The 13,371-nt window shown below is 49.8% G+C and overlaps 1 protein-coding gene across 1 annotated transcript; it reads left to right on the forward strand.

Annotated features, from left to right (window-relative positions):
• Positions 1–3,669: 3,669 nt before the first annotated feature.
• NME2 (NME/NM23 nucleoside diphosphate kinase 2) lies at positions 3,670–9,149 on the forward strand. Its single transcript, XM_047757563.1, has 5 exons — positions 3,670–3,818; positions 4,150–4,279; positions 5,336–5,437; positions 7,740–7,852; positions 8,898–9,149. Exons 2-5 carry the CDS (start codon positions 4,154–4,156, stop codon positions 9,013–9,015), a joined length of 459 nt encoding a protein of 152 aa, XP_047613519.1. The 5' UTR covers positions 3,670–3,818; positions 4,150–4,153; the 3' UTR covers positions 9,016–9,149.
• Positions 9,150–13,371: the final 4,222 nt, after the last annotated feature.

A 13,371-nucleotide genomic window follows, 5' to 3' on the forward strand; every position in this document is an offset into this window, starting at 1 on the left:
AACTTTTCCTGGAGTTCCTGTCATGGCTCAGTGGTTAACGAATCTGACTAGGAACCATGAGGTTGCGGGTTTGATCCCTGGCCTTGCTCAGTGGATTAAGGATCTGGTGTTGCGGTGAGCTGTGGTGTAGGTTGCAGACTCAGCTCGGATCCCGAGTTGCTGTGGCTCTGGCCTAGGAACCTCCCTATGCTGTGGGAGCGGCCCTAGAAATGGCAAAAAAACAAAACAAAACAAAAAGATAACCTTTCCTGCTCTTGAGAAGATCTTAGGGAATTCAGTGGCTGGGGGAGTGTGAGAAGTTGTAGCTTCTCTAAAATAGAAAAGCTAGGAGCTCTCGTCATGGTGCAGCAGAAACGAATATGACTAGCAACCATGAGGTTTCAGGTTCGATCCCTCACCTTACTCAGTGGGTTAAGGATCTGGCTGGCGGCTACAGCGCTGATTAGACCCCTAGCCTGGGAACCTCCATATGCCGCAGATTTGGCCCTAAAAAGACAAAAGGCAAAAAAAAAATAAAATAAAGCTATGTGGATAGTGGGTCTGGCTTTCTGGGATGACCTCAAAAGAAGAAAGAGATATCCTGTAAATCATTTTGATTTGTTATGATATTGATTTGGTTGCTTTAACTGGGATAAGATGGAAATTATTTATTTAAAATCTCAAACTGGAGCTCTATCATAAAGCACTGTGACTATAGTTAGTAATACTGTACTGTATATTTGAAATTTGCTAACAGGGTAGATCTTAAGTGTTCTCACAAAAAAAAAAAAAGGAAAAGAAAATGGTAACTATGGGAAGTGATTGTTATGTGAAGTAGCTTGATTGTATCACTTGCAGCTAGATACAGCCACAAGATTAAGTTCTGGCCAAAGAGATGTGAAAAAGCAAAGGTGGTAAATTCAAGGTTGTACCTTTGAAAGGAAGGGATAATCCTACTTCCCTTCCCAACTTGATGGAAGGCGGATGTAGGGGTGGTAACTGTCTTGAACTGGCTTGAGGGAACCAAGTCCCTGGAGCACCTCAAGGATCAGAACCTGCACCATCACCCATCACCACCTCTATGTAACTGCTGGGATCCCCCCTCCCCACCCCAGTTTTTTTTTTTTTTTTGTCTTTTTGCCATTACTTGGGCCACTCCCGAGGCATATGGAGATTCCCAGGCTAGGGGTCGAATCGGAGCTGTAGCCACCGGCCTACGCCAGAGCCACAGCAATGCGGGATCCGACCCGAGTTTGCAACCTACACTACAGCTCACGGCAACGCCGGATCCTTAACTCACTAAGCAAGGCCAGGGATCGAACCCGCAACCTCATGGTTCTTAGTCGGATTCGTTAACCACTGCGCCACGACAGGAACTCCCTGCCCCAGTTTTATTGCTGTATACTTGACACATAAAACTGTTAGATTTTTTTTCTTTTGTCTTTTTAGGGCTGCATTTGCGGCATATGGAGGTTCCCAGGCTAGGGGTCTAATCGGAGCTATAGCCACAGGCCTACACCACAGCCACAGCAACACCAGATCTGAGCCGCGTCTGCGACCAACACTGAGGCTCAGGGCAACATTGGGATCCTTGACCTGCTGAGCGAGGCCAGGGATTGAACCCTCAATCTCATGGTTCCTAGTCAGATTCGTTTCCCTGTGCAACGAAGGGAACTCCAAAACTGTTAGATATTTAAAGTGTACAACATGATGACATAAGTATACATTGTGAAAGGATTTCCCCCAATGGGAGGGGCTTTTTTGGGGGGGGGGGCAGCTGAGGACTTAAGTTCATTTCTGTTTCACTCAAAGATTAGGGGCTGAGGAGTTCCCATCGTGTAGTGGCAGAAACGAATCCAACTAGGAACCATGGGGTTTCGCATTCAGTCCCTGGCCTCGCTCAGTGGGTTAAGAATCCAGCGTTGCCATGAGCCATGGTGTGGGTTGCAGATGTGGCTCAGATCTGATGTTGCCGTGGCTGTGGGGTAGGCCGGCAGCTGCAACTCTGATTCAACTCCTAGGCTGGGAACCTCCACATGCTGCAGGTGCGGCCCTAAAATGCCATAAAAAGGGGGAGAGGGGCTGAGGTAGAGAACCAGAACTCGGAGGAGAAGGAGTATATGTGCAGCAAGGCAGGAGGGTTATACCTTCTCCAGTTAAGGACAGTCTTCTCAGGAAGGAAAGGAGAGGTGAAAGGCAGAGGGCTTCGACTGGCTGTACCACAAGGTGGTATTAGCGACAAGAGACACAAAGCTCTGCAGGGAAAGAGCCAGTGGAATGTCTACTCTCAACATGTGATAACTCTAAAAAGGAAGCCCCAATAAAAGTGTACTGCAGATTGAGGCCCAAGGGAACACCGGGTGTCCCTGCTTTGGAATGAAGACTGCAGGTGTACTGTGGTTTCATTTAAGGCCCTACACTAGAAGTCTGAAAAGCCTGCAAGGGGTAATAGAGCCATGTCATCCAACACAGGTTATCGGCGGGGTGCCAGGACTGCTAGGGGGATGACCCAGGATTCCTGTGGTCAGCTCACTGCCCTGAGAATAGAGACACTGGGGCTCTGCTCATCTCAGGCTACAAACACTGCTGTACAGGGGTCAGGACACATACTGAGAGGATGGGCTTGCTGGCTCCTCCAGGGAAGCTGGGTACCACCGAAGCGTAGCTAGTGGTTTGCAGGCAGAGAGGAGACAGAGATTGTCTGCAAACATATGTCAGGGCTGATTTCTTTCTTTCTTTCTTTCTTTTTTGTATTTTTGCCTTTTCTAGGGCCGCTCCAGCAGCATATGGAGGTTCCCAGGCTAGGGGTCTAATCGGAGCTGCAGCCACAGGCCTATGCCAGAGCCACAGCAACGCGGGATCCGAGCCGCGTCTGCGACCTACACCACAGCTCACGGCCACGCCGGATCCTTAACCCACTGAGCAAGGCCGGGAACGAACGCGCAACCTCATGGTTCCTAGTCGGATTCGTTAACCACTGCGCCACGACAGGAACTCCTGTCAGGCCTGATTTCTATGAGAATCTAGCATCTAGTCAAGGGTGTATCTCAGGCTGAACTGGATAATCTGACCGCAGGATAATACTGGGGCAGAGATCATCATTTCTGAGTGGGAACAGGGCAGCGAAATTGGGCTGGGAAAGTGGGTGGGGAGACAGGCAGCACGGAGCCGGGCACTCTGTGGAAATCACTGGGTATTTTGCTAAATGAGCATTCATGCCATCTCCAGGCAGGATGAGTCATCAGAGCAGGGCCGAGGGGTCAGATAGTGTTTGAGAAGCCTTCTGAGGGAGGTTCCTTGCCAAAGATGTGAGGTTGAGGCGCACTGAGAGGCTGCCGGTTCGATGAGGGAGGTGGAGGGCTAGAAGCAGGGCTCCAGCAGAGAGGAGGGAAAGGGGAAACTGGATTTCACAGGTAGAATAAGGACCTGTGGTGCCTGAGCGGGAGGCGAGAGAGCTTAGCTCTGGGTGCTCGGCGGAGGGGGAAAGCAGAAGGTACCGGCCGGGATGCGGCCTCGAGAGCGGGACAGGTTTTCGTGCGAGCGCGCGATGGGAGGCAATTTGGAAAGGAGTTGGATTGGACGCCCGCGGCCCTGCGGCGGCACGTCCAGGTGGAGAGGAAACCACTTCCTGGCCCAGGAGCCCTCCCCGGCTTCTTCCGCAAACCCGGGGCGAGGACAGAGTCGTCCGGCCGCCTCCCGCCTCGCGGGTTGGGCGGCGGGCCGTCCGGGGTGTGGCCGCGGTGGGCCCCTCCTCCGCGGGCTCCAGGCCGCGGGGGGTCCCTCCGCTCTCAGGTCTCCGCTCACTTCTCCACCGCCGCTCGCAGTCCGCCCTCCAACCGGTAAGGTAGCGGCTCCTTCGCCTTCCCGCCCTCGGGCCCCTTTCCGCTCGCGCCGTGGCCGGCCGGTCCCGGGCCGCAGCCCCCCCCCCCCCCCCCGCTCGGCCCCGCAGGCCCGGCCTTCCTCTCGGGGCCCCTGCCGCGTCCCCTCCGCTGGCGCCCGGGTTGGCTGAGGGGCGGCGGCAGGGCGGCGGCCTCCGGGAGGCCACGTGTCCCCGCAGAAGCGTCTGCGGGCGGGGGCGGGTGCCACGTGGCCTCGGGGCCCGGGTCTGGGGCCCCGGTGCGGCCTGTGTGGGCCCTGCCGCGGGGTCCTGAATGCACCTGCCGCTTGCAGGACCATGGCCCACGCGGAGCGCACCTTCATCGCGGTCAAGCCGGACGGCGTCCAGCGCGGTCTCGTGGGCGAGATCATCAAGCGCTTCGAGCAGAAGGGATTCCGCCTCGTTGCCTTGAAGTTCCTTCAGGTATATGCCCCGCTCCCCTGCCCCTGCGGCCGCAGGGTCGCGGGTGGTTCTTCTTACCCCAGTGGCGATGCGGGTCTTTTTTCCCAGTCAGAGACTCCCCCCCCAGCCTTGAATGATTTCGCCCCTGCGAGAACCTCTTTGCCCTGGATCCCCTCCCCAGGGTGCCTCGGCCCCACTGACCCTTCCTCGCAGCCCGGGGGGGGAAAGACGCCCTTGGAAGGTTAAGCGGAGGTAACGTGACTCGGGCCCCGGGGCTGCTTCCTTCCCGCGGCTGCGTTGGGCCGTGAGCCGCAGGGGGGCAGCAGGGAGTGGCGAAGGCCTGAGCCTCGGGCCCACGCGGGTCCACCCAGGCTGGGGCTGGAGGGTGGAATCCTTTTGTGCTTTAGCTTGCAACTCTTGAGAGGCTTGAGGTTTTCAGGGGGGCGCCCTTTCTTCTGCTCATTTTCTGCAGGCTCTCGTTGGCTTAGGGCAGTAACTTTATTTTCCACATTAAAATTGGGGCTTGGATCCGGACCCGTCAGGGATAAATAAGAACTGAAATTTAAACTAAACTCATCAGTGAAGAGGTGGTTCTCAGTTCAAGTCTGAAATGTTTAAAAGGGCAGTGTGGGCCAGAGGGTTCGATATGGCTGCTGCCATATTTCCTTTGATTCCAGCCAACAGTTAACTTCCTAAATCTAGATCCTCAAACCACCGACTTTTTTCATTTTTGGCTGCCTTGCAGCATATGGAGCTCCCAGGCCAGGGATCAGATCCCAGCTGCAGCTACGGCATAAAGTGCGATCCTTAATGCACTGTGCCAGGCCAGGGATCCATCCTGAATCCCAGTGCCTCAGAGATGCTGCTGATCCCGTTGTGTCACAGCGGGAGCTCCTGGATGGGATTATAAAAAGCAAAACCACACCTTATGAATCCTGGCTAAAATCAGGGCTTTTAGAGAACCTACCCTGTTATAGAATGGTGGTGGTTGGGGGCGGGGGTTTGTGAGGATGGGGTAGGGCCCTCTTTGGGCCTTTTAAATTTATTTCCTAATTGGCACCTCCTCTTCAATGCCAGGCCTCTGAGGAACTCCTGAAGCAGCACTACATTGACCTGAAAGACCGGCCCTTCTTCCCGGGGCTGGTGAAGTACATGGGCTCAGGGCCAGTTGTGGCCATGGTAAGTGCTGGTGCTAGGGAAGGGGGCACTAAGGAAAATAAGATTACTGGGTTTGCTGACAGGTTAGTGGGTGTGCTTCATGTCTGCATGTCCCTTTTAGACATCTTCCTGGAGTTCCCTTTGTGGCTCAGTGGTTAACGAATCAGAATAGGAACCATGAGGTTGCGGGTTCGATCCCTGGCCTTGCTCAGTGGGTTAAGGATCTGGCATTGCCGTGAGCTGTGGTGTAGGTCGCAGACACGGCTCAGATCCTGTGTTGCTGTGGCTCTGGTGTAGGCTGGTGGCTACAGCTCCGATTCGACCCCTAGCCTGGGAACTCCATATGCCGAGGGAGCAGCCCTAGAAAAGGCAAAAAGACAAAAAAAAGAAAAAAAAGACATCTTCCTTAGATACTCCAAATTTTCTCTTTTTTGGGGGGGGCTTTTTTTTTTTTTTTTGTCTGTCTTTTTAGGGCCGCACCCACAGCATATGGAGGTCCCCAAGTTAGGGGTCAAATCAGAGCTACAGCTGTCAGTCTACACCACAGCCACAGCAATGCAGGATCCGAGCTGCATCTGCAACCTACACCACAGCTCACAGCAATGCTGGATCCTTAACCCACTGAGCAAGGCCAGGGATCAAACCTGCAACCTCATGGTTACCAGCCGGATTTGCTTCTCCTGCACCACAATGGGAACTCCCAAATTCTTTATTGGAGTTAGTTTATAGGGTAGCTGGGAGCTTGGGACGAAAAAGAAAGCAAGAATCAGATCTTACAAAAATTTTTCTTCAATATTGTGCTAGAAATGAAGTGGTTTATTTCTTCCTGTGGCATTAATGTCCAATTGGAAATGAAGTGAATAGAAGCAGAGGATATAACAGGGAGGCAGTGAAATTGTTGAGAAAGAAGACCTACTTCCTGTTCCCTAAGGATGACCTCTTCTCCTTTTTGCTCTTCCCTGGAACACACTTTCCTTTTTCATGTCACTCTTTGCCATCTCTTGCTCTAATAGTCTTCTGGGATGCCCTGCTCACTGCTCCTGTACCAGTCTGGTCACTTTTCTTTCTTTCATCACTTTTTTTGTGTGTGTGTGCTTTTTAGGGCCGCACCCACAGCATATGGAGGTTTGCAGGCTAGAGGTTTAATCTGAGCTGTAGCCGCTGGCCTAATGCCACAGCCACAGGAATGAGGGATCAGGATCTGCGCCGCATCTGCGACCTACACCACAGCTCACGGCATCGCCCGGATCCTTAACCCACTGAGCAAGGCCAGGGATTGAACCCGCATCTTCATGGATACTAGTCAGCTTCATTTCCAATGAGCCATAGCGGGAACTCCATACCCTTTCATCATTATTTAAGAGTTTGTGGGTGCATGAGAGTCCTTCAGTCTTGTTAATCTCTGTTTCAGCTAGACTAGGAAGCCCCCGGGTTGGGCAGACTTTATCTCTGTATTCTAGCAGTACACTTGGGTTGCAGCTCGGCGTATTTTATTTTTTCCACTTTATGGCCGATCCTTTGACATAAGGGAATTCCTGGGCTAGACACTGAATCCGAGCCATAGCTGTGGCAACGCAAGATCCTTAACCTGCTGTGCCATGGTGGGAACTCTGAACATGGAGTATTTATTTTATATTGGCCACTTAGGAGTTCCTGTCATGGCTCAGTGAACCACATCGTGGCTTAATGAACCCAACTAGTATCCATGAGGACACGGGTTCGATCCCTGGCCTTGCTCAGTGAGTTAAGGATCTGGCGTTGCCACGAGCTGTGGTGTAGGCTGCAGATGCAGCTTGGATCCCGCCTTGCTGTGGCTGTGCATAGATGGGCAGCAACAGCTCTGATTAGACCCCTAGGCTGGGAACCTTCATATGCCACGGGTGTGGCCCTAAAAAGACGAAAAAAAATAAAAAAGAAAATTCTATACTGTCCTCTTACTACTACTGAGGTTATCTGATGATCATGTCACTAATTTGATTGATGTGTGCTACTAGGTAAGGAGACATTTTGTTGTTGTTTTTGTTTTTGTTTTTGCTTTTTAGGGCCACACTCGTGGCATATGGATGTTCCCAGGCTAGGGGTCCAATCTGAGCTACAGCTGCCAGTCTATGCCACAGCCATAGCAATGCCAGATCTAAGCCACGTCTGTGACCTACACCACAGCTCACGGCAATGCCCGATCCTTAACCCACTGAGGCCAGGGACCGAACCCGCAACCTCATGGTTCCTAGTCGGATTCCTTTCTGCCGAGCCACGATGGGAAGGAGACATGTTTTTAATGGTCCTGAGTGGCAGAACTGATGCCATTTCTTCTGCCGTCAAGGTCTGGGAGGGGCTGAATGTAGTGAAGACAGGCCGAGTGATGCTTGGAGAGACCAACCCAGCGGATTCTAAGCCAGGCACCATTCGCGGGGACTTCTGCATTCAAGTTGGCAGGTGAGTTCCGAGGGGCACTAATGACTTTTCCTCAAAGCCAGTTAATTAAGATTAAGACATTTTTGGCATATTCCAATTTTAGAAAAATTTGAACTTTTAGATTAGGTAGTAATTATCATCCGATGAAAGTGTTCTTAAGCAGTTACTTCTCTAGGTTACTTAATGTTTTAGCCAAGACACTGCACAAAGGAGCTGCCTATGGTAGGTTCCTGTGTGACACAGCAGAACATGTGAAGAATGAGGCAAGGGAGGGAGGGATCCCTTGGCTCTGCCCTGAGTGGCGCTGTGTCAACGGTGTGTCACTATTAGCCTTTTGGTACCCTCACTGATACAAAATCTCTACCAAAATTTTACAGTTACACAATTGAAATGGAATAAAGGATTTGTCAGTAAGCAGGACCGTCTTAGTTGGGCTTTACAAATTATTGTTGTAAGAAAATGCAGCAGAAATGGCCCTTGAAAATGAATATGTTACATCTTGTTTGGGTTTTGGTCTGGCCAGTCCTGTGTTTTTCAGAATTTGAGAAGGGATGTTTAGTGGCATGGCAGTCTTGGGCACAAGCACTGTTTTGAAAACATGGAAGCATGATAACACTGAACCGAGAGATGCTTTTGGATGAAGTACTTTTATAGTTTTAAAGTGGCTTTAAAGAGAAAATACTTTGGGGTAGTCTCCTGCTTCAGGAGACAGTTGGCTGAAGCTCTCTTTATCCATTATACAGACTTTTGCACTTTGTCTTTTTTTTTTTAAGGGCCACACTCGCAGCATATGGAGGTTCCCAGGCTAGGGGTCAAATTGGAGCTGTAGCCACCGGCCTACACCAGAGCCACAGCCACAGCCACAGCCACATGGGATCTGAGCCGTGTCTGCAACCTACACCACAGCTCACGGCAATGCTGGATCTTTAACCCACTGAGCAAGGCCAGGGATCGAACCTGCGTCTTCGTGGATATACGTTGGGTTCTTTAACCACCAAGCCATGACGGGAACTCCAGACTTTTGTACTTTAAAATGTGGTAACTGGTCAACTGTTCTCCTTCTTAGGAACATCATTCATGGCAGTGATTCAGTAAAAAGCGCTGAGAAAGAAATCAGCCTGTGGTTTAAGCCCGAAGAATTGGTTGAGTACAAGTCTTGTGCTTTTGACTGGATCTATGAATAAGAGGTGGACAGAGCATCAGTCCCCTTTGGCACGGCCTGATGTGTCCTGAGACACAGCTCTTCATTCCATGGACTTGGAAGCAGTAGGATGGGTCTTCCCTGAGGCGTATTTACCAATAAAGCCTTTAAAAACTGGGTGCAGCCTCCTGTGATTGCTTGTTGCCAACCTGGAAGAAGCGATGCGGTTCCCTTGTATTATAGCATTATCCGGAATTCATTAATCCTGCTTGTTACGGAAAAATGATCTGACCCTTCTGGAGGTACCTGGTGTCCTTCCAGACTTGAAGCGGGAAAGCAGTGAGGCCGAAGAGGACAGATGTGGCACTGGTTGTACAGCTGAGAAAACCAGTAAGGAAAGAACCAACATAACAAGGATCGCAACTGCTTTAGCTGATGTAAAAATGCACATTATTTTATTTATTTATTTATTTGTCTTTTTGCCTTTTTTAGGGCCGCTTCCCACGGCATATGGAGGTTCCCAGGCTAGGGGTCTAATCAGAGCTGTAGCCACCGGCCTATGCCACAGTCGCAACAATTCCGGATCCGAGCCGCGTCTGCAACCTACACCACAGCTCACAGCAACGCCAGATCCTTAACCCACTGAGCGAGGGCAGGGACCGAACCCATGACCTCATGGTTCCTAGTCCGATTCGTTAATCACTGCGCCACGACGGGAACTCCAAAAAATGCACATTATTTTTAAAGCCAAAGTAGTAGTTTTATTTTTTAAAAAAATTGTATTGGGAGTTCCTGTTGTGGCTCTGTGGTTAACGAATCCGACTAGGAACCATGAAGTTGTGGGTTCGATCCCTGGCCTCGCTCAGTGGGTTAAGGATCTGGCGTTGCCGTGAGCTGTGGTGTGGGTTGCAGACGCAGCTCGGATCCTGTGTTGCTGTGGCTCTGGTGTAGGCTGGTGGCTGGAGCTCCGATTGGATCCCTAGCCTGGGAACCTCCATATGCCGTGGGAGCGGCCCAAGAAATGGAAGGAAAAAAAAATTTATTGGAGTATAGTTGATTTAAAGTGTTATTAGTTACAGGTGTATGGAAAAGTGATTCAGTTATATCCATTCCTTTTTGGATTCTTTTCCCATCAGGTTATTACAGAATATTGAGTAGAGTTCCCTGTGCTGTACAGTAAGTCCTTGTTGGTGAAATGCACATTTCTATACAAAGGATTGGTTGAAATTTGAGATAGAGTGAAACCTCATCAAATTGTCCAGATTTATGTTTTTGTTAACTGCAAACTGGAGAAGTTATATATGAGGAAAAGGAAGCCTAGTGACACATGAAAGGTGACGGGGATACTGTGGCAATGCAGAGTTAAATGAAATGATGCATATAAAACAGTTAACCTAGTGCTTGGCCTGTGTGGTTACAAAATCCATACTGAATGCTTTTTTTTTTTGTCTTTTTGTTATTTCTTGGGCCGCTCCTGTGGCACATGGAGGTTCCCAGGCTAGGGGTCTAATCGGAGCTGTAGCTGCCAGCCTACGCCAGAGGCACAGCAACGCAGGATCCGAGCCGCTTCTGCAACCTACACCACAGCTCAAGGCAATGCCGGATCCTTAACCCACTGAGCAAGGGCGGGGACCGAACCCGCAACCTCATGGTTCCTAGTCCGATTCGTTAACCACTGCGCCACGATGGGAACTCCCATACTGAATGCTTTTAAAAATAAAAGATTTTGGAGTTCCTGTCGTGGCACAGTGGTTAAAGAATCCGACTAGGAACCATGAGGTTGCGGGTTCGGTCCCCGCCCTTGCTCAGTGGGTTAAGGATCCGCGTTGCCATGAACTGTCGTGTAGGTGGCAGACAAGGCTCGGATCTAGCATGGCTGTGGTGTAGGCCGGCAGCTGTATCTCCAAATAGACCCCTGGCCTGGGAACTTCCATATGCTGTGGGTGTGGCCCTAAAAGGAAAAAAAGTTAAAAAAAACCCTGGAGATTATAGAAATTGTGAGTTTATGACTACCTGCTTTCTTAAGAGACTGATGAAAGCTTTTTATGCTGCTTCCATATAACCCAACACTTGTTTTTTATATACATTGCTATAATGACAAATGTACTGATAGCTTGGTAGGAAAAATGTGTCAGGATTTTAATTTCAAGTCAACAATTAACAAGAATTTAACATTTTCTCAGTCATTTTTTTTTCTTTTTATGGCTGCACCCGCAGCATATGGAAGTTCCCAGGTTAGGGGTCTAATTGGAGCTGTAGCTGCCAGCCTATGCCACAGCCACAACCACAGCAAGGTGGGATCCTAGCCATATCTGCAAACTACGCCACAGTTCATGGCAACGCTGGACCTTAAACCCACTGATCGAGGCAAGGAATCGATCCCACATCATACCAGTCAGGTTCTTAACTTGCTGAGCCACAGTGGGAACTCCCATATTTTCAAATGAATCTCATACATACTATCTGCTTTCACTACATTAAGTTGCAGTTTATTAAAACTACAGATTCTGGGGCTCTGCCTTTTTTTGTTTGTTTTTGTTTTTTTCTTTTTAGGGCTGCAACTAGGGATCCAAGAGCTGCATCTGTGACCTATACCACAGCTCATGGCAGTGCCAGATCCTTAACCCACTGTGCAGGGCCTGGGATCCAACCCACATCCTCATGGCTACCATGTGGATTCGTTAATGCTGAGCCACGACGGGAATTCCCTGAGGCTCTGTATTTTAATATAGTACCTCCCGTGATCCCCATGCACACTGGCTGAGGTACTTGTAATTAGCAGAGGCAGTTGTGCATAGGCTTACTCTATGCCAGGGATTTTTTTTTTTTTGGGGGGGGGGGGTCTTTCTTTTTAGGGCCATACCTGCAGCACACGGAAGTTCCCAGGCTAGGGGTTGAGTCAGCTGCAGCTGCCAGCTTACAGCACAGGGACAGCAACTCTGGATCCGAGTCATGTCTACAACCCACGCCACAGCTCACAGCAATGATGGGTCCTTAGCCCGCTGAGCGAGGCCAGGGATCAAACCTGCATCCTCATGGTTACTCATTTAATTACCTCTGAGGCACGATGGCAACCCCCACTAGGGAAGTTCTAACAACTTTATGTACGTGAATTCATTTAATCATCACAATGCTTAAGAGGTTGGTACTACTATCCTGTTTAACACCTGAGGAACCTGATTCATTACAGAGCTAACAAGTGATGGAGTCCGGTTCCAATACAAGCAGCTGGCCTCAGACTATGTTTTTTTTTTTTTTTTTGGGCTGCACCTGCAGCACATGGAGGTTCCCAGGCTAGGGTCTGAATCAGAGCTGTAAATACAGGCCTAAGCCACAGGCACAGCCACAGCCACGCCAGATCTGAGCAGGGCTGGGTCTTCGACCTACACTACAGCTCATAGCAATGCAGGATCCCCAACCCACTCAGCAAGGCTAGGGATTGAACCTGCGTCCTCATGGATACTGGTCAGATTTGTTTCCACTGGGCCATGACGGGAACGCCCAGATTGTGTTCTTGACCAATGCTTTACTGCTTTTATATAGTTTTCCAAGTGATATAATAAAATCTTGACTTTGGCAGGTGAGTGAAGTCATACTTGGACTGGTGAGAAAGGAGAGGAAGGATATGGATATTAGGACTTTGGTAGAGTTGACTGAGGAAGGGTAGACAATGGTGAGAATAAAAGTACTCCATAGCAAGGCTGAGTTTTGGACTTAATTTTATATACCAGCTGAGTGTGTAGCTGAGTGTGTAAAAGTGTGCAACTCATTCAGTACCTGTTATGCTTTCAATAAAACTGTATTTCGGGAGTTCCCGTTGGATTATGAACCTGTCTAGTATCTATGAGGATAGGGGTTTGAGCCCTGGCCTTGCACAGTGGGTTAAGAATCTTGTGTTAGGAGTTCCCGTCATGGCGCAGTGGTTAACGAATCCGACTAGGAACCATGAGGTTGCGGGTTCGGTCCCTGGCCTTGCTCAGTGGGTTAAGGATCCGGCGTTGCCGTGAGCTGCGGTGTAGGTTGCAGACGCGGCTTGGATCCTGCGTGGCGGTGGCTGTGGCGTAGGCCGGTGGCTACAGCTCCAATTTGACCCCTAGCCTGGCAAACTCCATATGCCGTGGGAGCGGCCCAAAGAAATAGCAAAAAGACAAAAAAAAAAAAAAAAGAATCTTGTGTTATGCAAACTATTGCCTTTGGAATGGATAAGCAATGAGATCCTGCTGTATAGCACTGGAAGCTCTAACTAGTCACTTATGATGGAGCATGATGGAGGATAATGTGAGAAAAAGAATGTATGTATGTGTGACTGAGTCATTTTGCTGTACAGTAGAAAACTGACAGACCACTATAAACCAACTATAATGAAAAAAATAAAAATCATTAAAAAAAAGAATCTGGC

This window comes from Phacochoerus africanus, chromosome 14 (genome assembly GCF_016906955.1).
Source record: "Phacochoerus africanus isolate WHEZ1 chromosome 14, ROS_Pafr_v1, whole genome shotgun sequence".
NCBI lineage: Eukaryota > Metazoa > Chordata > Mammalia > Artiodactyla > Suidae > Phacochoerus > Phacochoerus africanus.